Source organism: Arvicanthis niloticus, chromosome 7 (assembly GCF_011762505.2).
Source record: "Arvicanthis niloticus isolate mArvNil1 chromosome 7, mArvNil1.pat.X, whole genome shotgun sequence".
Lineage (NCBI taxonomy): Eukaryota > Metazoa > Chordata > Mammalia > Rodentia > Muridae > Arvicanthis > Arvicanthis niloticus.
Genome location: NC_047664.1, coordinates 14,523,058 through 14,547,583, shown reverse-complemented (window position 1 = coordinate 14,547,583; position 24,526 = coordinate 14,523,058). Strand labels below are relative to the sequence as shown.

Here is a 24,526-nt window from a genome sequence, read left to right as displayed (position 1 = left end):
CTGACACATGAGAGGGTGCATGTGCTAAACATACAAACAGACATGCAAAGATACAGAGGCATGAAAAAAATTGGCACATTGCCAGAGAGTATGTTCAGTTTATTCAGAGTATAAAAGGGGGGCAGGGGTAGAGTTAAGTGTATTGGTAAATTAAAGTTCATAGAAACCAAGTAGAAAACAAAATGTTTATAAACCATGAGAAACAGTTTTATTATAAACTGATTTTAACAAAACAGTTACAGCAAATTGTTTAAAAATTGAGAAGCTACTGACATTTAATCAGAATGAAGACACATTGTATTTGTGATGAAGAAAGCACTGCCTGGCTATAAAGCAATGTTTCTTTCTTTTTTAAAATTTTATTTAAATGTTCACACAGTCTCTGTGGAGATCAGACTTCAACCAGTTGGAGTTGGTTTTCCTCTTCTATCATATGGGTTCTAAGGGCCAAGAGCAGATCATCAGACTTGGTGACAAAGGATGTGCCATCTTGCAGGCCCCAAAGCAGTGTTTCTTAAAGTCAAGCAGGCTGTATTCTTACTGAAGAAAACTCTTGTATGTGTGAGTTTATGATGACACTTGTATTTACAAAGTTAGTTAAGTGTCTGCAAATGTGTAACAAGATGTAGACTCATTATTCTAGCAGTGTTTGGACAGCTATCTATCTCAAAAATAGGAAAAATTAAAAATTAAAATAAATGAATATAATTTTAAACCAAATTATACTTCATTTTGCAATAGTATTATTTTGATGCAGTTTAATTTCTGTCTCTATGCTAACCTAAAACCGACTCACATACACATACTATGGGGAGGGGAAGCTCAGACTTCAATGCTTTTATTTACTTTTGAGTTTATGACTCAAAATTACTATTCTAATTATTTTAGACTGACATTAGGGAGCATAGACTCCATCCCATTTTAATATACCTCTCCAACATTTACAACTGAATGAATGGTAAATTACTCAAGGGGTTCTCAAAAAAAAGAAGTTTTTCTTGTTTTTTGTTGTTTTAATTTGTTTTGCTTTGCTTTGCTTATGTTTGTGTCTAAGTATATGCAAGTTTGCATGTGTGTGGATACACATGTGTGCAGGAGAATGGATGTGTGTGTGCGTGAGTGCGTGCGCGCGCGTGTGTACACGGTAGGAACATGTGGAAGCCAGAGCTTGAAGTAAGGTGTCTTGCTTGCCCGTTCCACTTATTTTTGAAGGTAGGGTCTCTTGCTGAACCTGGGAGCCCTCAGGAAAGTCTAACAAGCCAGGATGACTCATGGATTCATTCTCAACCTCTGAATACAGGTGGCTGCCACTGGGTGCCAGGGAGAACTCTTCCCATACCCTTCCATAGACGCAAACCTAGATCTTTAGGTAAGAACCAAATAATCATGGGTTGTTCAGTATTTATTTAGTGTTGCATGCATTTATTAAGCACGTTGTTCTAAGATTTTCTTTTAAACCGTGATCACACACACACACACACACACACACACAGAGTGGGGAGTATTACTTAAAGGGATTTCTTTAAGTCTATACAACATTTTTAAGGGAGTATTTATTTTTCACTGCTAAGGGCAGGGGGCGGGGGGAAAGCTGACTGAAAACGCATTCTGGTGATTTGACCCTCTCTCGCATCTACGTAGGAAGCCGGCAAGAATTGCTTTCCCGGCAGTTTCCAGGTCCCAAAGAAACGAAACCGCGTCCGGCTCCGCCCACAGGCGGGCTGGCCAATGAGGCGCTGCCCGGGTCGTCCACGCGCTGGTGTCATGGCGGCCTGCAGGCAGTGCTGCTTGAACCTATGGCTCCGACCGCTGGGCTGCGGCCCCCTCCGCCCCCTCGGCCGGCCCGGGCGGGATCGGGCACTCAGCTATTTGCAGGTGCGAGCGCTGTGGAGTGGCACCGGGTCCAGGGCGGTGACTGTGGACCTGGGACACAGGTGAGGAACCGTGTGAGTTCGGTGAGTTCTCACGCGGTGTCTTGTCCAGCCTGCCCTGGTAGCCAAATCCCCCAGGGTAGGAATCCAGCAGCCTGCGTCTCTTTTAACCTCTCTACTCCAAACCTAAGGTCGAGATTTCCTTTTCCGGATTTAAAGTCTGTCTCCCTGGGCCTCCCCCACTCTTTTTCACGCTGGCCGCTGCCATTTGCCTCTTCATCTTCCTCCTAAGCCTGCAGTGAACTTCCTGAGTCCAATTCTTCCTGTGCTCCTGACGTCCTTTCTCTGTATTTTCCGAGACTTCGAGCTCTCTAGTAGGAAACGTACCACTACCATCTCTAGGTAATGCGTTGTCAGCCTGTGCCCCAGCTCCACTGAGAGCTAGAACCGAGGCCAGTGTGAACTGGAGTTGACCCTGTCGTTTTGTTGAATGCTAGTTATAAAATGCACATAGTCCGATTAAACCTTTAGTGAAGGTACAGATACCATCAAACAAAAGGTCAAAAAGGTAAATTCCTCAGTTAACAAGACACACAGCGGGCGGGGAGAGGGGAGGAGAATGAATATTTTAAATAACAATTAAAAACAAAAAAAAAAAAACCCTTTCTCCCCCCCCCCCAAGCTCTACTTTGTGTGGCAGGCTGTGTGGCAGACGGCTGCCCCATCTCCTCCCTTGGCATCTGTTTACTCTTCCCATCACTGCGTTCCGCCTGCTCATTGTATCAGTCTTACGTTCATAGAGTAGGTAGGTATTCAGTCACATGGTTTGGCATATGGAAACTTCAGAACTCTTCCACTTATTCCCAAGTGCCCACTTCCAAACCCCAGAGGCTACCTATGCAGGATGGGTCCTCTATGTATTTGGAGGTATTTTATACAATATAATATTGAAAAATAAATTGTTATGAGGCAAAATGAACAACAACAACAAAACACCATAAATTTAATAGCTTTCTTGGAACAATCAAAATTACATGTACCCCCTTCCCCCCAAAATCTTTCTGCCTTTCTGCATTATCAGAATTCATTGAATAACAATAGATTCACACACTATATCAGTTCTGTTATTGCAATTTTCGAGGTAGATCCAATTTCCTTCGATATAAGCTGGCTGTTGAGACTCATGGTTTCTTTTATGCCACCATCAGTTACTAACTAATACCAACTCTCCAGTTACACATTTTACGTTGCGCTGTAGCCGCCCGAGGCCACAAGTCAACTGGGTACACCTGAAAGGGGGGCTGGGAATTGAAGGGGGAAGGAGGGCGAGAAGAGATGAGGCCAAGACAAAGTTCTCTGATCAAGGCCCCAAGCTTTAATGTTCAGCTCTCAATTTAAAGGGGAAGACCCAACCCACAACCCCTCCTGGTTTCAGATGGGTGGGATAATCCATAGTCGGTTCCAGGTCACTGCCGGAGATGTCTCAAGGCAAGCCCAGGGGCAGTTCTGCTTCTGTGTTCTGGGCAGCCAAGGTGGGTAACTCCACTTAGATCCTATCACTTGACCTTGTTGTAAACAAGGTCTCTCAGGCCTGCTCATGGTGGGGGGAAGGGTACATTGCACAGTAATAATGCCTATGTATTTCTATAAATGTCTGTGCATATTTCTATAAATGCCTATGTCTGTAAGTGTAAACAGTGACTGCAGAAATAAAGATGCCACATAGTTCAAGGAATTGAAAAGACTTCCTGGACTATAGGCGAGGGACTACTGCTAGTGGTCCCATTTGGAGAGCTGCCGGAGGCCCATAGGGCCAAGCCAGAGGGTGGAGCCGAGCTGAAGAGTTGAAGGTCAGAACTGGGTCCAGATGGATGGACATATGAGAATGAAGACCTACAACAATTTGAGGGGCCCATGCCAAACAAGAAGGACCAAATTCAGCTAAAGCCTTAGGGTTAGTCTGCCGATCAGTCCTTTGAAAAACAGCAAGTGATCAAGGGCTTCCTCACTATTGGTGCTGCTAGATGTCCTTCTATGGGGTCCAGGTGAGGGTGTCATTCCATTTATTGGTTGGCTGTGTTTGATAAGTTCTTCTACCCTTTTAATATCTCCATATGTTCACATATATGTTCCCAGTATATTTGATGGGTTTATAGGTCATACCTTTTTACTTTTAGAACTTAGGTATTTATACATCCATGCTTTGTGGGTAGTTCCAGACAGCAGCTGGTGTACACTTGCATGACATACATCTTGCCTCTGTATTTGACCTTTTAATGTCATATCTAAAAAGACATTTTCTAGTCTGAATTTATGGAGATTTGCCCCCAAGAGTTTTCATTTTTTTTCCCTTTGCTCTAAAAGGAATAGTATCTATTTTGAGTTTTTATTTTTGTATGGAGTATGTGGCCATCTCGATACCTTTGACTGAAAAAGACTGGGGTTTTTTTCCACCATTAAATTGTCTTGACACCACTGTTGAGCATGAAAGTCTTTATTGTTATTAAGCTTTTAAGCATTCAAAATGTTATTTACTAGAAGATAGTCTTTATTATTTTTAACTTAGTATACAAAACACTGTTATATATCAGAATATGAAAGTCTTTGTAGTCAACAATCAAGTTTGTATTTTTTCCGGGAAGTGATAGAGGAATTTTACAATTATTTTAACAGGGAAGAGAAGAGTTTGTGTGTTAGGCTTACACAGCCGACAAAGGGAGGAGTGAGTAGTTAGGACCCCGTTCTCTCCCCAGCGTGTGTCCCTGCTCCAGACACATCCTTTACTGTGGTTCCCATCGTCTGTAAGCTGCACTTGAATCTCCTGTGCTTTTGATGGTCACAACTCCTACTTACTTGTGCTTTTTAACCCCTGATGATTGGGAGCCTTTCATTCCTTTCTTATTTTTCTCCAATTATTTTTTCTTAGCAAAGACCTGTACTGGTATCATTTTGTATTAAATTTTTCTTTTTAAACAGAAAATTAGAAATATCCTCTGGGAAACTGGCAAGATTTGCTGATGGCTGTGCTGTGGTACAGGTAGGAAACCAGTGTTTGCTTTAACCATGGTGACCGGGTGTCTTTGTAGCATCATAAGTCATCATTGTGGTATCGGGAACTAGGTCAGACACTATTAAGGGTATTTCTAGTGTCAGAACCATGCTAGACCATCCAAGTCAGTGTTGCGTATATTAAATGACCCTTAAGTTCTCTTCCAGACTGTGAGTGGTATTGTAGTCTGTTAATAAAATCTGTTATGCTTTTCTAGAAAAAATGTTTTCATTATTCTTTTCATTGTAATTCTTGGAAATTTTTCTTTATAGTCTAAATTTCTTCTTAAACATTAAAAATATGATTCAGTTCATTGATGTGACTAAGCTGCTAGACATTTCTTCAGTGAAAACATCAGTGAATATTCTAATACTGACCGTGGTCAGATAGAAAGGATCATGATTGGACTAGTTGTGGTCACGTGAAATAAGAGATCTTTTGTGGAGCCAGGCTTTGTGCAAGCATTTAAACCCAGTGTCCTGGACCTCTATTGCTAAAAGTAAGTAGACTTCTGAGTTTGAGTTCAACATAGTGAACTCCAGGCCAACCAGGGATACATGAGACATTATTGAGAGAGAAAGAGACAGAGACAGAGAGATATCGTTCATTGAATTTATTTGGAGTGGGGATTCATTCAATCACTGTTTACATATTAACGTCTGAGTTCAAGGAAATTTACTAGTATTTTTTTTATATGTTCAATCAAGTCAGGTGATACTGCAGTAATGGTCACAGCAGTCAGCAAAACAAAACCTTCACCTTCCCAGTTCATGCCACTGGTGGTAAGTATTTGCTTATTTAAATGAGCCTCTAGACTAGTATACATGTAGAATTTGCACTACCCTGTTCAAGTGTCTGAAGTTAAAATTAAACTGTCTGAGAAAGGACGGCTTTTAGATGTTGAGGCTGCCTGTTGACTAAGAGAATGACGTGCTTGCTAAGAGTGAGCTTACTTCAGAACATCCAGCTCGACGAGGACAGTGGAGTGCAGGAGTACTTTGCTGTTAAGGAAGCAATTAATTCATTGTTTTTGTGGGCTTTCTTCCAGTTTGGACCTACAACTATATGTTAAGAAGTCATTAGGATTTTTGTGTCTTTCTAATATGATAAGCAGAAGGCAATTATGTCTCACAGAGTTGATGCAAAGAAAGCAGGGGAAAGGGCACTATTTGACTTGGGTAAGGTAAGCCACTGTAGAAAGTCGTGAGACTAGGCAGGCATCTGACTGTTAAGTGAAGGGCTTTTTTTTGATTAGTTGGTCGAAGTACTGTATATACTTTTCTTTCTGTGAGGGTTTTATTATCTACTTGTAGTTTTGAATATGTTGTTAGCAACCTGAGGAAACTTAATACTTATATAGTAGTTCTTGGTATATACTTTGTTACTTAAAAAGGGAATTGTGTTAACCTGAGTTCCTTTTTGCTACTTCAGGTGGACTACAGACAGAAGGCCGCTGCAGCAGGTAGAATCCCCACAAACTACCTTAGAAGAGAGATTGGCTCTTCTGACAAAGAGATTCTTACAAGTCGAGTAATAGGTAAGCTCTTAGCAGAGGTGCTCCCTTTCCCCACTGTGCAGTGCTCACCTCACTTCTCTCTGTTCTGCAGTCTGCTCAGCTACCTTTCATTGCATGACTGTTACCAGATACTATTTACTGTCTATTCCTTCACTCAGTTGTATGCTTTGTGAGAGGGAAAAATTTGTTTTTTCACTGCCAAATCCCAATACCTAGTATAGCCTAGTGAAGAGGCAGTCAGTAAACACCGCTAAATGAATCTATTGAATGTGTGAATCCCATGCCTCTGCCTGTTCTATTGTTTATTCTTTGTGGTTTTTCATTTTTATGTTCAACTTAGTAACTCCTAAAAGCATTGTATTCATCAGCTATTGAAGTATATCTATCATCTTCTATGTTATTTTGGTTTGGTTTGGTTTGGTTTTGGTTTTTGGGGTTTTTTTGTTTTTTGTGAAAGAAGAGGCACATGTGGAGGAGAAAGATGAGGAGGAAGAGGAGGAGGGTGGGGGGTAGGGGTGGTGAAGAAACCCAGAGTTATATAGTACTACCAGCCAATCTTCCAAATCTTTGACATCTGCATGCAAATGTGAAATCATTTGTAGTTTATAGCTTTGTTTATCCAACAATTGCTAGCTTATATATATTTACATGCATTCCTCAGTCACAGTAAACCAAAGAAATATGTTCTTTGTGTCTGCTATTGGTCCTCAGTCTCTTTTCCTTGACTTTGTTTTAGGTAATGGTCTATATTAATGAAAGTATTGATGTTTATCAATGCCTTTTTTAACACCTGGTCTTATTGTTAGTGTCTGTGACATATTCAACAGCTATCTTACTGTTTCAATAGTTTTTGTTCTAAAGTGGCTCTGCCAGGGCCATTTAATATCTTGGTCTTGTTTTTGACAGATCGTTCAATTCGACCTCTCTTTCCAGCTGGCTATTTTTATGATACCCAGGTAAATGCTCCTTTGTTTGTTACCAGATATTATATTTTTTAAGTTATTTAAGTTGTATAATTCTTTCTAGAGAAAGCTTTATAAAGAATTCTGATTGTCTTACGCATTCTATTTTAAGTCATTTTGAAAGGCAGTACTTTGAAAAACCATGTGATAAGTATCATTTCGAGCTGACACCTGAATTATGAATAGGAGTAAGTGACTGTTGGGAACTCTCTAGGAAGTTTGAATGTAAACCTAAAAGAAATAAATAGATAGATAGCCGGGTGGTGGTAGCGCACGCCTTTAATCCCAGCACTTGGGAGGCAGAGGCAGGCGGATTTCTGAGTTCAAGGCCAGCCTGGTCTACAGAGTGAGTTCCAGGATAGCCAGGGCTACACAGAGAAACCCTGTCTCGAAAAACCAAAAGTTCGAGGCCAGCCTGGTCCACAGAGTGAGTTCCAGGACAGCCAGGGCTACACAGAAAAACCCTGTCTCGAAAAAACAAAACAAAACAAAAAGAAAGAAAAAGAAAAACCAGATAGATAGATAGATAGATAGATAGATAGATAGATAGATAAAATAAATAAAAATAAATAGATAGATATACTTCAATAGCTTTAAGAAATAAATGAGTGTACATAAAAGATGGTTGGTGTGATAGTCATAATAGCCAGATTAGGTGTCTGGGCTTTGTAGGTAAAGTTTATAGCCCACGAAGACAATTAACATAACTAATAGTTTTGATTTGGTAAACAAGATCTAAATCTCTATAGTTCAGGCTGGCTTTGAACTCTATGCCTACCCTCGGCTAGCTTCAGACATGTGGCAGTCTGTTTGCCTTTGCTTCCAAGTGCTGAGATTACAGCAGTGAGCCATCATGACCAGCTTGTCACAACTCATTTTTATAACATGTTTATTTCTAGGCCTTGTAACTTCTGTGGTGATCATATGCTTTAGTTAGACATACTTACGTAATCATTTTACTTAACTGCATTAAGTAAGTATACCTTTGAGAGGATATCAGAGCCTCAAGGAAATTGTTCTTTAAGAATTTAGCATAGGTATATCTTTGCAATGTGAACTGATAATAATACAAAAACATAGCTGACATTTATAGGAGTTTTGTAGCATACTGCGTTTTAGTTCTCATGTAAGCCCCTTAGGAAGATGCTATATTTTTTCTCTCTAAAGGTGAAGAAACAGAACTGGGGCTGTAGCTTGATAGTAAAAGCCCTGGGTTCAACAATGCCTGGTAGCCACACATACCATATATCCTTTAAAAATTTTAAAAAAGTGGGGAGGGAGGAGGAAACTGAAGTTTTAAATGCCTAGTGTCAAGGATTTAGTTAAATGATAGCCATCGCCAAGGGATTTGTATATTAGCATATAGGTATAATATTTTAAGCCAAGTTGCCAATTTAAATTATAATCTTGCAACATCAAGGGCCTTTGGTTGTTGTTGTCTAAATGTCAAATTTGTTTCCTTTATTGCCAGGTTCTCTGCAATCTGCTAGCAGTCGATGGCATCAATGACCCTGATGTCCTAGCAGTTAATGGTGGTAAGTCTAACACCAACAAGAGTGATCACTGCTGAATTTGTTTAAACCAATGAAATATTGTAATTTCAGTTTTTTTTTTATTTTTCTCCTTTTTAAAGCTTCTGTAGCCCTCTCCTTATCAGATATCCCTTGGAATGGACCTGTTGGTAAGTTAAAGTGTGATAGTATGAAAGTATTGTTCTTTCAGTATCAATGAACATGTTATTGGTACTGATTTATTACTTGTAACATTTCTTTCAGGCATTTCATCCTTGCTTTGGGTTTTGTTACCAATAACCCTGTTATAATGCCATTTATTTTATAGCTCTAGATTTCTTGCTCCAGTTGTATCTTTTCACTCTTTACAGCAGGGAATTACCAGAGTACATACTCTTTCAAGATAAACATGTTTGTAGCTTATACCTCTTGTAAGTCGCAACCATATAGTCTGCAAATGATTGACGTTTATAATTATGAAGTGCTGCCAGTTGGGTTAAGCACTGAGGGAAAAGGCCATCTGAGTACTGGCAATAGAAAGATTAGAGAGGCTCTTGCTTTTAGCATGGATAAGGGAAAGAGATAGTATTTATTTACAAACAATACTATCATAATGATATAGACAAGGAGCTTAGAAAATGAAGATGCAGAAGGGCAGGTTGTCAGGTAGGGCTTCTCAGAGTAGCCAGTGTGTAAGTGGAACGTTAGTAGGAGGGATGCAAGCATGTGCTTGGGACAGAATAGTCTGGATATAGAGGAGAGCAAGAGCATAATCAAACAGGTGTGCAAGTGGTTGCCCTGAGTGATTCAGAGCATCCCAATGAGCCCACAAAGTAGGGCGGGAGAGGGTATTTGCTGGACCTTAAACATGGGAGAAGTAGAAACTTCATTCTTTTGTTAGAAAGACAGTGATTTGAAACGAGTGTTAGAATAATAAATACTGTGAATGCTGCAAGTTTTAAACGGCTGCCAACATTTTAATGTGTTTTAGGAGCAGTACGAATAGGAATGATCGATGGAGAATGTGTCGTTAACCCAACAAGGAAAGAAATGTCTTCTAGCACTTTAAATTTAGTAGTTGCAGGAGCACCTAAAAGCCAAATTGGTAAATAATTTAAATATATTCATTCTGGATTTTACTTGCAAATTGTACTTTCTTCTTTTGTTATTTGTGTCTTTGTTTTTCATTTAAAAAATACTATATTGGTGAAAGGTTCTAAAACGATAACCTTCCTCTTACTTTCTCTAACTAGTTATGTTGGAAGCCTCTGCAGAAAACATTCTACAACAGGATTTTTGCCATGCAATCAAAGTTGGGGTGAAGTATACACAGCAGATAATTCAGGGCATCCAGCAGTTGGTAAAAGAAATCGGTGTTGCCAAGAGGACACCCCAGAAGATATTCACTCCTTCTGCGGAGATTGTGAAATACGTGCATACGTAAGAACACCTGTACAGATGGGCGTAGTCACTGGTTCCATAGTCACTGGGTTCCAGTTCCTCTAAGGCAATGCACTTGGTATTGCTACACCTGCAGCACTTTCCTGCTTTAAGTCATTACCGTAGCTATCTATCTGATACGTAAAGGAAGGTGAAGGCAGATCACAGCATAAACCCAGTCCAAGATAAACGTTTACATCTTAAATGAAGAGATGTTTGTTGTTTAAAAATCAGATCCTTTATCTCTCCATGTTCAGAGAAAAGAGAATAAAACATGGTATTTGAATATCTAGGAAACTGTTGGATTTCTCATAAAGAAATGGGTTTGAAACAACCCTATACCCAGTGCTTAGATGGTGCCTAGCAATGCTTAGAACAGAGGCACTGAGTAAATATGAGTGAATCTAAGTTGGAATTAAATGAGCAGTGAAGAGGAAGGGGAACAGAGAGCTGACGATTTGCCAGAAAGGTGGAGAGAGATCTGTTCTGTGTAATATTAAGCACATTAGCAGGAACATGCAACAACATTTGATTTTGGTGACGTGCTTATTATTTAATTTGTAGTTCACTGCTATTTAATATGTTTCAGTTAAAAAAAAAACCTTCATAGTTCAAATACTGCTTTGCTAACATTTATTTTATACTTAATAGAATTGCCATGGAGAAACTCTATGCAGTTTTTACAGATTATGAACATGATAAAGTAGGTATACCTTAGGCTTTGTTTTAAGATTACTTTTGTGGTAACTCATACAATTTTCTTTGTGCTATTCCATGGGGGTGGGCAAGTTGGGGGTAGGAGAGATGGGGTTGGCGGGGATAGGGTGAAGAACTTATGGAGGGGGGCACTGGGAAGGGGATAAATAAAAGAATAAAGATTTTAAAAATAAAGATAAATATCACTGTGAAAAACAAACAAATAAATGTCTCTGGCCATACCTGGGGATCTGGCTCCATGGATCTGGCTCCAGCATTCATGAGGCCCTGAGGTAGCACTGCAGGAAATAAATAAATCTCTAACAAAGCACTGAAAAAGCAGTTCTCTTTTGAGAACTCGCACCCACATTTCCATATGTATCTTGCTTTCTTTCCAATACCTTTCTTCTTGTTAACCCTAATCTCGCTTACCTCCAACTGGACTTTTCTTTATAAAGCTAAGTCAGAGCCTACTTGTTTGCTATTCTTTCGTTAATATACACTTTAAGGAAATGTGCAAATATATATTTGAATTAATTGAATCAGGTTTTAATCTTTCAGGAAAGTTATTGCTTTTTCTTTTTACAGTGTGTTATCATGTAACATAGAAAACAGAAATGTGAATGTCATGTTTATACTCCAATGTCAATGCTGTTTTAGGTTTCCAGGGATGAAGCTGTTAATAAGATAAGATTAGATACAGAGGAACATCTAAAGGGTAAATTCTATTTTCATTTTTAAAGATGTTAAAAGAAAGACATAGCTTTGTTTTTTTAAAAAAAAAAAAAAAACATAGATTTGGTTTCAAACCTTGAAAAACTCAGTTATCTCATAATTCCTCAGTTTTATCTTAAATGTTACATTAGATCATGGGGTGACTGTCACATTATCTTCTAGAAGTATAGTTATCACTTTGCTTGAGTAGGCATCTAGAAAATAATGAATGTAAAATGTTTCTTTCTCATTTACATCAGGATCTCATGGTGCTAGTCCTGTAGCCTGTCATTTGAAAAATCTAAAAATACTCTTTAAAATTCTTGAGTCAAAACTGAAAAAGCAGCCAGGCATTGTGACACACACTTAATTCCAACACCCAGGAGGCAGAGGCAGGCGGGTCTATTACTTCTGTGTCAGCCTAGTCTACATTCCAGGATCGCCAGGGTTATGTAGAGAGACCCTGTCTCAAAACTCAAGCATACATCGAAGTGGTTGAGGGTATAGCTCAGTGGTAGAGTGTCTGCCCCCGTGCATGAGACTATGTGCAATCTCCAGTACTAAAAACAAAAAACATTTCAAGAAATTCTTGAGTCTATCATTATAATATATAATTATAATACCAATAATTCCTGGCTTTTGGAGATTAAATTAGTAAATCATATAATCTGTGCCTGGCACACAGTCATCATTCAGCATGATGCTATTGTTGTTAGTAACAATGTCTGGAATTACAAGGGGTAGATTGTCAGAGTAGCTCCACACAATTGCTAAGCAGAGTATCTTTGTATCATTCTTGTAACAACTTGAGTATGAGGAAAGCTTGACTTAAAGTTCTTGTTAATTTTCCAGCAACAGCAAAGTGCCCTCTTGTGGGAAGGTTTATAAGATTTTAAAATAAAAATTCTTTTGCTGCATTTAATGCCGTTACCTGTAATTGTCTCTAAAATAGCTTAGTTTTTTTTTTTTTTTTTCTATCTCTTTTACCAAGAACTTTTTGAACAAGCTTGGAGTTTGATATATTTTTTTAAATAAACAAAAACAAGCCAAATTCTAACAACTGGCTTAAAAGCATTTGATTTATATGCTTTGTCAGAGGACTAAATGTTTGTCTCCTTTGGCTTAACTCCACAATACTTGATTTGATGCTGCTAACACTGGAGAACTTATCTTCCAAAAAGATAAAGCCTTTGTTTTAATTTGCCTCTTTTCTATAGAAAAATTTCCAGAGGCTGACCAATTTGAAATAATAGAATCCTTCAACGTTGTTGCGAAGGAGGTTTTCAGAAGCATTATTTTGAATGAATACAAAAGGTAAATATATCTTCCTGTGGTCGGACTGAAGCATCTGCAAGATGCCCTGAAAGTAGCAGCTTTCTTCAAGGAAGGCACTAGCTTCAGTTGAAGAGTCGGGAGTGGTTTTATCAATGAGCATCTATTGGCAAGAATATGGACTGTGCGGCTCTGGCTGCCTCTCATGATGTATAAATTACACACCTCCAGACATGGATTCAGTGGGACGGAGAGTGGAAACCACGTATTTATATTAGTGTTTTAAGATTCTAACAAGTTACTGTGGGCAGCTGGGGTTTAAAAATTAATGGTAAAGATAACAAGATCTAATTTTTCTGAGTTCACATATGGCTTTATTGCTTTATTCCAGGTGTGATGGACGAGATCTGACTTCACTTAGGAATATAAGTTGTGAGGTAGATATGTTTAGAACACTTCATGGATCAGCACTGTTTCAGAGAGGACAAACACAGGTAGTGAATGTTAAAAAGCTCTTTGTTTAATCAGTTCTGCTCTGCAAATGCTGTAAGTGTGTGTGTGTGTGTGTGTGTGTGTGTGTGTGTGTGTGTGTGTGTGTGTGTGTGTTCCTGTGTTTGAAATCAGTGAATCTCTTGTTGTTTACAGCTATATCTGCCAGAAAAGCTGGCCTGTAAGTTTCTGGTGATTCTGTTGTGTCAACCCCTTTTTTTTTTTTTTTTTTGAGACAGGGTATCACTAATGTGTTGTGTCACTATGTAACTCAAGCTGGTCTGGAACTCATGAGCTGCCTGCCTTTGAGTTCTGAATGCCCAGAGTACCAGCATGCATCACTATACATAGCCTTACTGTGTTTATTAATATAATTTAAATACAGTTAAGACATAATTTAATGCAGTAAAGTATGTACTTTAACATGTGTGGGATTTTTTGTATGTAGCTTTTGTGGCTTTGTTTTTGGAGTCCCACTATGTCGTTCAGGCTGCCCTGGAGCTCTCGTAAGCCCAGGCTAGACTCACTTGTTTTCCTCCTACCTCACTGGCTTGAGTGCACTGTTTAACCTGATTCCTAAGATGTACGATTTGATGTCTTTAAATTTATACACCTGGAAAACATTTGCCATAATTAAAAGAACATCGTATTGGTACAGGAATATAGCTCGGTGCTAGGGACTTTCCTAGCATGTCAGAAGCCATAGGTTCAATCCAGTACCACAAAAAGAAAGCTCACAAACATGATAATAAACCTATAGTCAGCTCCAAAAGTATCCTCATGTCTTTGTAGCTCCTTTTTCCTGATATTTCTCTCTCCAGGAAACAGCTTTTCTTTCTATAAGTTCATTTCATTTTCCAGGACTGTTGGGTATTTTAATTTTTGTTTTAATATTAAAAGCACCATTACTTATTCTCCTTTTTTAGGGTGTATTGTCATTGTTCATCCATTCATGACCCTTGTTTGTTTTCTACATTTCTGCAAACTTGTCATACTCTTTTTCTTTATGTAGATACCTGTTCTGTGGTACTTACGTTGGTTCCAGTATCCATTTGTTCACTTACCTCTATGGATACCCACTGTTTGTGTACAGTATAGTGCTTTATGTCTCTTTTTCTTACATTAAACACTACTTTCTTTTTGTTACATTAATCACTACTTAATTTTTCTAACCTAGTAAGTACAACGTTGTAGCTTGTTGCTCTACTTGTATTTCCCTGCTTCCTAGTGAGAATCTCCGTATGTAATAACCAGTTACTGGGATCACTGTATGAACCACAGCTAGGAAGGGCTGTACACCCTTATTTTCATGTATGTCATTTCACCTAGAATTGTGTGACTTGACGCACTAGTTCAAGACAATTTTTGTCTCTCTGTCCAGATTTCTTGATCAGCATTTGTGTTTAATTTTCCATTTTTAACATTGCTTACAATACTATATCTGCTATTTTGCAATATTTTTTTTTTAGAAATCTTAGATATTAATCCCTTTCAATAACAAACCCTAGTATATACACATGACTTCATCTTTATCTGCATTTGAACTGTATTATATTATATTAGCCTCTGAAATCTTGAGCTCTGGTGTGGTTAGTCTATCTCGCTTTTTTTTTTTTTTTTTTTTTTTTTTTTTTTTTTTTTTTTTGATTGAGCAACAGTCCTTATACCAGAGTCAGAAAGTTCTGATGTGGTTAGTTTATTTATTTTTTTTTTTTTATTGAACATCAGTCGCCGGGCGGTGGTGGTGCACGCCTTTAATCCCAGCACTTGGGAGGCAGAGGCAGGTGGATTTCTGAGTTCGAGGCTAGCCTGGTCTAAAGAGTGAGTTCCAGGACAGCCAAAGGCTATACAGAGAAACCCTGTTTTGAAAAACAAAAATAAAAAAATAAAAAAATAAAAAAAAAATTGAACATTAGTTCTTATTACCAGAGTCAGAAAGGTAGGTACCTATCATTTTCCTTCTATTAGCTTTCTAGTATTAACTGTTAAGTTTGGACAATTAATATATCTTGGAACATATTCCTGTATATGATGTGTATTGAAACTAATTCACTAATCATTTTTCTCACTAATCATTTTTCCCACTAATTTTTGATAACAACTTAAATTGACAGTTTATAAATACATCTTTAAACTATACTCTCTTCATTGTTTTGTGCATTTTTTCTGGGCCAGTATCATTTTCACTAAACCTTCAGGGTGCACCTTAATGTCTATGAAGTATATCTTTGCTATCTACATAACTTTACCCACAAATCTGTTTTAGCTTTTCATGGTACATTGGTCTCTTCATTTGAATGTTAGATGTATGTCAGTTCTTCGTTGGAATTTCACTGAACTAAATAAATTTGTTTGAGAAAGAAATGGTATTTTAACAATTTGAAATCATGCTTACAGTGAATATAGTGTCTCTCACCATTGACTCATTTCCTCGTGTCCTTTCAATGAAGAATAAAAATATATCATTAGATGGTCAGGATATTTTTGTCACCTCTTCTCACAGTCTCTACCTTTTAACTGGAGTGTGTGGTCAATTTATGCTTAATTTAATGACTAAATAGTGTGTGTTGAAGGGACAGTTTCTCTTAGGGTTTTGGGAAGTTTTTTGTTGTTTGTTTTTGAGCACTTAAAGATGATGTGGTATTTTTTTATCTGATAACAAATCGTTAAATCATTCCCTGTATATTATTGTTTTTATGCCAGTGATGTCAGATGTCTTTGGATTTCAGCATACAACTCTGAAAAGGGTGATTTTCTTGGAATATATCATATTTAGAATTTCAAACTTGAATCACAAATATGTCTTTTCATTAAGCCTGAGAATTTTCAGCCATTATTTTTTCAACTTTTCCTCATTCTTCTTTCTTGGAATATGCCAGTCTTTTTCATATTCTCTTAACAGGACCATGTGAATATGTTCCCTTCAGGGTAGGTGACTCCATTTTCCTTTTCTTTCCAAATTCCTCTTCCCTTAATCCCATGCTTAAGATCAAACCCAGACCATATTAGTTAAGTGCTCTGCCAATGAGCTTCCTCTGATCTCTGGATAATTGATATTTCTGTCTTTTTCTAATTATTCATTATTCAGTGTCCTCAGTTATAAATCTGTAGCTGTAAGGAATCTTTTACTTCAGTTGCCGATCTTCTCTTTCATTCTTTGCCTTTCTCTTAAGAATGTTGCCTAGTTGCTACTGATGCTAAACCTTGTGAATGATACAACGTTGAATCTCTAGGCTGTGTTTGAAATACAAAAAGATTAACTTTGTTTTACACAGGAAAGTTTTTGTTTTGTTGTATGAAAATGTGAGGAAGCTTCTTTTGTCAATCTTACTGTAATAACTGCCGTGGGTGGCACTGTAATGTGTATTATATAGTACACTTTTTTTTTTTAAAGAGGTAAGATTATCAGGTATTTTTTGTTTGGGCTGGGATTATAGCTCTGTAGTAAATCACGTGCTTAGTATTCAAGGCCCTTGGTTCAATCCCCAACACACACACACACACACACACACACACTCCAAAACAAAACAAGAAAAAAAAACCAACCAATTACCAAATGAACAGACCAACAAACTACTTATGCAAGTATAATACATATTTCCTTTTGGTTTTAATCTTTATTGTTAGTATTTTAAAGCTTAAAGAATAATTTTTTTCTTTTTTTTTTTTTTAAGGTGCTCTGTACTGTTACATTTGATTCATTAGAATCCAGTATTAAGTCAGACCAAATTATAACAGCTATAAAGTAAGTTACATTTTTGTTATATTTTGTGTTGTTTCACTAAATAGTCTGTGTGTGTGTGTGTGTATTCTGGTACTTTATTCTAGTCTCATCAGTAGCAAACTCTTTAAAGGGCATTGCTATTTTGTTTGTTTGTTCTTTTGAGATAAGGCCTCACTGTGTAGCCTAGGCTAGCCTCAGGTTTACAGAATGCTGGAATTATAGATGTGAGCCATCATAACTGACTTTATTATTACTTGTATAGCACACTACATTTTTCTGTTTACACACTTAGGATTGCAGAGAATGCTTTTCTGTTGGTAAACCATATTTTCTTCTAAATTGTTGGAGGGCAGCCTAGACACATGGGACCCGGCTTCTAAAAAGCAACAACAAAAGACCTTTTTGGGAGGGAAGGAAAATTATTTTCCTCAGTCAGTCTAGAATTCAATTGTAAGTCTCAGCTGTTGGAAGACATCTCTCAGTTTCTCATGGAGCTGCAACAGGAGCATTCCCTAAGTGAGGGATTTGAGACCAACCTGGACAGCATTACAAAGAGACTATCTCAAAAAAAAAAAAAAAAAAAAATTCCCATTCATCCTCTCTTCCTCAAGTTTTGTGTTTCCAAACAATGTATTTTTCTAAAATTATAAAGTTATAATATTTGCATATTATAAATTATAAAAATTATAAAATTATAATAAATCATTTTTAATGTTTTATAGAAGTAAGTTGTATATGTCCTTATAATGTTATTCCTTTTTCTTGTAGTGGGGTAAAAGATAAAAATTTCATGCTGCACTATGAGGTAAGATAAGTTTTCTCCCCAACATTTTTATTGTGAAAATGTTCCAAGATAGCAAAATTAAAAGAACTTGATAGTGGATCTTTTTGTGTCTATTCCCTTAACATTTTATTATGTATCTGTGATATATCAGCCCTAACTCCAGATCCAACACCTTCTGGCTTCCACAGACACATTTACATAGACATACATACAGGCAAAACACTTATACAAATAAAAATAAATAAATTTTTAAGTGAAATAAATTACCATAACCTTTTCTACCCTCTAATCTACTTACACAATATAAATAGCAAATTTTACTAATATGATATATACTTTGTATTTTTTTCAATCACCTACCAAATAAATACATATGTAGATTATAGACAGATGGGCAGGCTGAGGATGGACAGATAGATAATATACTTTTTTTAGAACCAAAGTGGGGTTCTATTGTACTATAATTTGTTTTATTGTTTTGCTAATGTATCTGAGGCCTTCCCATGTCACTAATGTGTGTTTATGTATTTGTTTTCAAGTTTCCTCCTTACGCAACCAATGAAACTGGCAAAGTTACTGGTGTAAATCGAAGAGAACTTGGACATGGTGAGCACAATTCTAAGAGTGTGCTATAGTCTTAGAAAGACTTGGTGCTTTTTGCTTAATGTTTTCTATTCTGATTCAGGTGCTCTTGCTGAGAAAGCATTGTGTCCTGTTATTCCCAAAGATTTTCCTTTTACCATAAGAGTTACATCTGAAGTCCTAGAATCAAATGGTATGATACTACAATATTTCTTTCCTAGTAGAGACTAGATTCCCTGATGCAGTCTTAACTTTTCTAAGGTTATGTTATGTCATGTTTACTACCACAGAGTCTCGAGCCTGCTGTAGGAAAAAATGTTAAGTTGATCTGTTCTCAGCTATTAAGTTATTTTGAAAGCACTCTGAAGCAAGCATTTTTTTCTCTTTGTGCATGTATTATAATACATCTAATTTTGGTTGCTATTTATTTTTTGCAAACAAGCAACAGAGCAAGATAAGCTTGGAGAGAATAGCAGTCAAAACAAATGGATTGATCGAACAATCTCATACCAGTGATAAATAAGTGGACACCAAGAGAGAGACAGAGCTAATAGGTCAATATTAAATAACATAAATGAGTTCATGAGTCAAGACTAGGTTTTGTCACTAAGGCAGAATGGGCACAGACTTCTTCAGTGCCCACAAAGGTGGTCACAAATTTTAAAGCAAAACACTAAAGTTAGCTCAGAATCTAAACTGAAGACTTTTCTGTTCTCCACTAATTAGGACTAGACTTCTGGTCCAATGAGAGCTAGGGTGTCTGTATTTGTACCTTCTGATTAATGCAGCAGAAACATTGCTAGGCCTTCTGAGGGTTTCTTGAGTTCAGAGTCTCTGCAGCAAAACTGCACAATAATATTCTTTGTAATAATAGGAATCCCGTAAATTACTCAGTGGAGAAAATAAACTTACTTCAGAGAAAATACACTTATTTCAATTAATTTAAGTAACTACTTGTTGCCTAGTGGTTACCATATTGTTCTCTGTAGCCTTGTCCTTTGTAACTTAAGAAAGATTGACTTAATGCTTTTATATCTTTATTTATTTGTTTATATATTGGTGTAGGTGTGAGTGCTGGGATTGCAAGTGACAGAAACTTATGTGTACAGACAAACAGAAGGCAGAGGAGAAAATCAAATGTCCTATTCCATCAGTCTTTGCCTTGTTGCTTTGATACAGGGTTTCTCACTGAACCTGGAGCTAGGCTGGCAGCCAGCAAAACACACTGATCCTCCTGCATCTACACCTTGTGACAATTGGGGGTCCATGTGCATTTGGCCACACACCCGGCTTTTTTTAAATGGGTGCTAGGAATTCAAACTCTAGTTCTGATACTTGCATAGCATGTACTCTTACCCACTTAGTCATCTCCCAGCCCATCAAGTGAGTTTACAAAGAAGGAAGACTATGGACTATGTTCAAGTATAATATTTATAAGGAAATAAGCAACACTAGCTCTAAGAAATTAATATATTACAACACAAGTATTTTTTTTTTTTTTTTTTTTTTTTTACTTCCCCAATAGGGTCATCTTCTATGGCATCTGCATGTGGTGGAAGTTTGGCATTAATGGATGCAGGTAAAGAATTACATCTCAAAACTGTTAAGTGTTTTACATATATATTTCATTAGTACAGAATATAAGATTTGTTTAGATTAAATTTAACAAAAGTCAAAATCATAGGCTAGACATAATATAATTACATCAGAAAGATATTATCTGAAGCTCTTATTTTTAGCTAAAAAACCCTGGAAAATTATAACACACTGGAAATTATAAATACTTGCCTAGGTGACCCAATATCCATTCTCGACTTCCAAAACTGGGGACTTCCAGAATTGATTCTAGTCAATAAAGCAGTTTCAATTAGTAAACAAAAGCATTTAGAATCCATGAGAGAGTAACCATGTAGTCTCTGAATCGGTTTATAGTAGCCACTATATTAGAGAAAGTAGCATTCTAAAAGTAGGCACACAATCATATAGGAAGGTATACTGAAAATAGTTTGATGCAACCCTGAGTCTGACACAAAAAGAGAAAGAGTATATTTTAGGTGTTCAAAAACCATTTCTGGTAGTTACAGTGCTATTCAAAAAGAAAGAGAAAAGGCATCCGCAGGTATTACAGAGGACACACAATGATTTCTCTGTTAAGCTTGACCATTTACAACACAAATGTGAAATCTAGAAAGGAGGATAATCCAAAGAGCAAGTGAAACAGTTGTGTGAGTATATTTTAATGTTACATAGAAACAGTAAAACTTAAAACAAGCCAAAACAAAAACTGCTAATGATCTTTTCCCAGTTCTATCAGCAGAGGTACATATATTAAATTTTCTATTGTTTGTCTTCATTCATTCATTTTACCAGTCTTCACTGTGTAATACCTATAAATCAAACACTGATCTAAGTCCTTGGGACATAGTGATGAGCAAAAAAGTCATTTGTCTTCATAGAGGCTGCATTTCTCATCCAAGTCTCATATTTAAAAAGAAAAAAAAGAAGAGCAGCCAAGAATCATGGTTTAATTCCAGCACTCCAGAGACAGAAACAGGCAGATCTCTGAGTTCGAGACTGGCCAAAGTGACTTATATTCTATTTCAGAAGAAAACTGAGAAAAGATTATCTGAAAGGCAAAAGACTTTCTTCCGCCTCAGAGTGTTAGATAGTTCAGACTTGCCTAGAACTCCTGATCCTCTGACTTCTGCTTCCCAAGTAGCTGGGATTACAGGACAAAGACCTGTCTAAGGAAGTCTAAGAGGATTCCAGGTTTAGACTAATGAGTTATACTGCCAGTGGTGATGCACAGACATAAGGTATAGGCAGTTGTTGCTTTTGCAAGACTACACTTTCTATAAACTAGAACTGTCAGACTTCGTAAGACTCTTAAGTAGTTCATGAAAGACAGGTGTAGGGCTGGACACATGTAAGAGCACTGGCTACTCTTAGAAAGGACCTTGATTTGGTTCCCAGTAAATATGTAGTGGCTTATAACCATCTGTAACTCCAGTCCTAGAATATCTTATGCCTTCGAGCCTTCTGGGCACTAGGCCCACATAAATGCAAGCAAAACACCCATACATATACAGTAACTAAATAAAATCTCTTTAAAAGGGAGTGGGGTGGGTGTATTTTAGAATGGAAAGTGACTAGAAAATGGAGCTAGAAGATATTAAAGAGAAATAAATAATGTCTCTAATTCACTTTATTGTTATTTGTGGGGGTGGCTAAATTCCAAATGAGGTGGATGGATACTGTTATCTAGAAATCTATCTTATCAATGTAGGTATCTTTATGTAAATGGTGCAGAAATTTATACTAAATAATAGGTAAGTCATCTATGACTGGTTGAAGAATAAACAAAGGGGACTGGTTAATTTAATCAGTGTATAGGAGAGAGGTACCAGGTAGAATACTTCAAGGATGCTTCATCATCCCTTTCCCTTTCCCTTTCCATAACAACAATGACCTCCCACTATAAAGGATATTAGTGAAAAGGAATAAGGGAAGCTGTAATCCCAACTTCTGGTGGCAAGATAGCGAGTTTGGGACCAGCCAGAGCCACACAGCAAGGCTGTCTCAAAAAGAGAAGAAAGAAAAAGGAAGGTAACTAATGTATTAAGTGATAAAATCTATTCATTTTTTGACAGGGTCTTACTATGTAACCCTGGCTTTCCTTTGGATCAAGCTGGCCTTGATCTCACAGAGATCTGCCTACCTCTGCTCCACTTCTAGAGTGCTGGGATTAAAAGAGTATACCATCATATCCACTAAAGTTTATTTCTCTTAAAAAAAATGAAAAAATATAAACACATGTAAAAATATTGAATTTGATAAGAATTAATATCAAGTACTGTAGAAACGATCAAGAGAAAATATGCAGTCTAGTTCAAAGAGATAAGTGCTTCTATGCCCTAAGCCAGGCCTGCACACTAGTGACACAAATGGAATCTATTTTTTAAAAAAACTTAAAGGTACAAAAATGAATATAAAATACCAGTGAGCAAATTGATAAGTATGTCTGTTACACAATGAAAAATAATAAATTAAGTTGAGGATAACTGAGTTAGAGGCCATGATATTTTTCCTAGTTTAAAGGTTGAATAGTTAGGTTAGGATCAGACATATTGAAAACATGGTTTAGAATTCACATGGACCAAGTAGCCTGTGCAAAATGATGAGTTATAAAATAGCATGGTTATGTTTCTGAATGTATTCAAAGGAACCACTGAAGTGATAAATGAACAAGGCCACTTGAGCAGGGTAAAACATGTTTGTTTTGTTTTACTTCCTCTTTTTTTAAAAAGATTTTATTTTTATTTTTATTTTATTTGTATGTGTGAGTACCTGTACCTATATATACGAACATCACATGCCTGCCTGGTATCCTCAGAAGTCAAAAGAAATAGCTGGATCTCCTGGATCTATTCTTTCAGGTGGTTATTAGCTGCCTGATGTAGATGTTGGGAACTAAACCCAAGTCCTCTACAAGAGCAGCAAATGCTCTTAACCACTGAGCCATTCTTCAACCCTTTCTTTATTCATTTATTTACTTGAGATGGGTTGTTGTTTTGTTTTGCATTTTGAGACAGAATTCCCTTTCGCCTATGATTCCAGAGATAAAAGAAAATCCATCATGGCAGGTAGAAGCGTGGCTGCAGGAACAGGAAGCTGAGAGATCACACGTTCAATGGCAAAAAAAAAGGAAACAAACTGGAAGTGGGGCCCGTCTGTAAACTCTTAAAAGCCTGCCTCCACTGATATATTTCTCCAGCATAGTCTAATCAACTCCCCAAACAGCACCACAAATTGAGGATGATGTTCAAATACTAAGCATATGAGGGACATTCTCATTCTTGCCACCCAATGTCCAAAACATTTTAGGACCCCCAGTTTGGAGCTAGAACCTAATTTTGGTTCCCAGCACCCACTTCTGCATATAACATCAGCTCTGAAGTATTTGATGCCTTCTTCTGGTCCACAGACATAGCACACTCACAATTTAAAAATCTTTTAAAATAACAATCTCCAGCTTGAGGGTATAATGATACAGTGCTTGCTTAGCATGCAGGAGCATTTGCTCTAAGCATCCCATCACCACAGCAGACACAAATATAAAAGCAGGTTATGGAGAACTTAAAGGGTTTTATATTTTATTATTTACTTAACTAGATTCTGTTTTGATAGAGAACTCCAAGAAAGTTTGTCTAAGCAGATCTAGGCCTTGGCCAAGAGATCCAGGTGGAAGGACTAGGCAGTTAAGATACCATTGTAGGAGCTAGTGAGATGGCTCACTCATGCTCATTCAGAGGACCTGGATTTGGTCCCAGTACCCATATAGTGTTTTATAACCATCTGTAACTCTAGTTCCAGAGAATCCATTGCCCTCTTATGGCATCCACATGCAGAGGCAGACACATCTCTATGAGTTCAAGGCCAGCCAGGACTATAAGGGAGATTCTTGGTTTAATTGGTTTGTAGCCATACATGGTAGTACATACCTGTGACCATAGCACTTTGAGAGGCTAAGACAAGAAGATTCTGAGTTTGAGACAACCCAATACCCAGCTACACAGTAAAATCTTATCTCAAAATAACAAGGAAAACATAGATACGTACTTTTTATTATTTATTTATTTATTTGTTATATATATGGGTATTAGAATGCTGTAGGTTTGTTATGACTTAAAAAGGGCAAGATATCAGATAATGTACATAACATGTTTCTCACAAATAAGAATTTAAAGACTATGATTCCATTTGTAGTTGTATACAAAAATTTCCTAGAAAGCTATATTAATAGTTCTCCTATGGGGAGGTGAACTGAAAGGTTCAGGCTTAGAAAATTTGACAAATATAGGGTTAGAAGAAGCAACCAAAGCAGAATAGCAGAGTGTAGATAAGAGTCTGCTCTAT

The 24,526-nt window shown here is 37.2% G+C and overlaps 1 protein-coding gene across 3 annotated transcripts in view; it reads left to right on the top strand.

Annotated features, from left to right (window-relative positions):
- Nucleotides 1–1,735: 1,735 nt before the first annotated feature.
- Nucleotides 1,736–24,526, top strand: part of Pnpt1 (polyribonucleotide nucleotidyltransferase 1) — a 32,684-nt gene continuing 9,893 nt past the window's right edge. For all 3 annotated transcript variants that reach the window (XM_034508724.2, XM_076937983.1, XM_034508723.2), the window contains exons 1-18: nt 1,736–1,934; nt 4,848–4,908; nt 5,628–5,702; nt 6,352–6,457; nt 7,343–7,392; nt 8,870–8,933; nt 9,032–9,079; nt 9,901–10,014; nt 10,163–10,349; nt 11,001–11,052; nt 11,706–11,763; nt 12,977–13,073; nt 13,423–13,525; nt 17,195–17,265; nt 18,013–18,049; nt 18,568–18,634; nt 18,714–18,803; nt 20,136–20,189. In XM_034508724.2, coding sequence (XP_034364615.1) covers nt 1,765–1,934; nt 4,848–4,908; nt 5,628–5,702; nt 6,352–6,457; nt 7,343–7,392; nt 8,870–8,933; nt 9,032–9,079; nt 9,901–10,014; nt 10,163–10,349; nt 11,001–11,052; nt 11,706–11,763; nt 12,977–13,073; nt 13,423–13,525; nt 17,195–17,265; nt 18,013–18,049; nt 18,568–18,634; nt 18,714–18,803; nt 20,136–20,189 — 1,504 coding nt within the window. In that variant the 5' untranslated portion in view covers nt 1,736–1,764. The remainder of the gene's footprint in view (nt 1,935–4,847; nt 4,909–5,627; nt 5,703–6,351; nt 6,458–7,342; nt 7,393–8,869; nt 8,934–9,031; nt 9,080–9,900; nt 10,015–10,162; nt 10,350–11,000; nt 11,053–11,705; nt 11,764–12,976; nt 13,074–13,422; nt 13,526–17,194; nt 17,266–18,012; nt 18,050–18,567; nt 18,635–18,713; nt 18,804–20,135; nt 20,190–24,526) is intronic.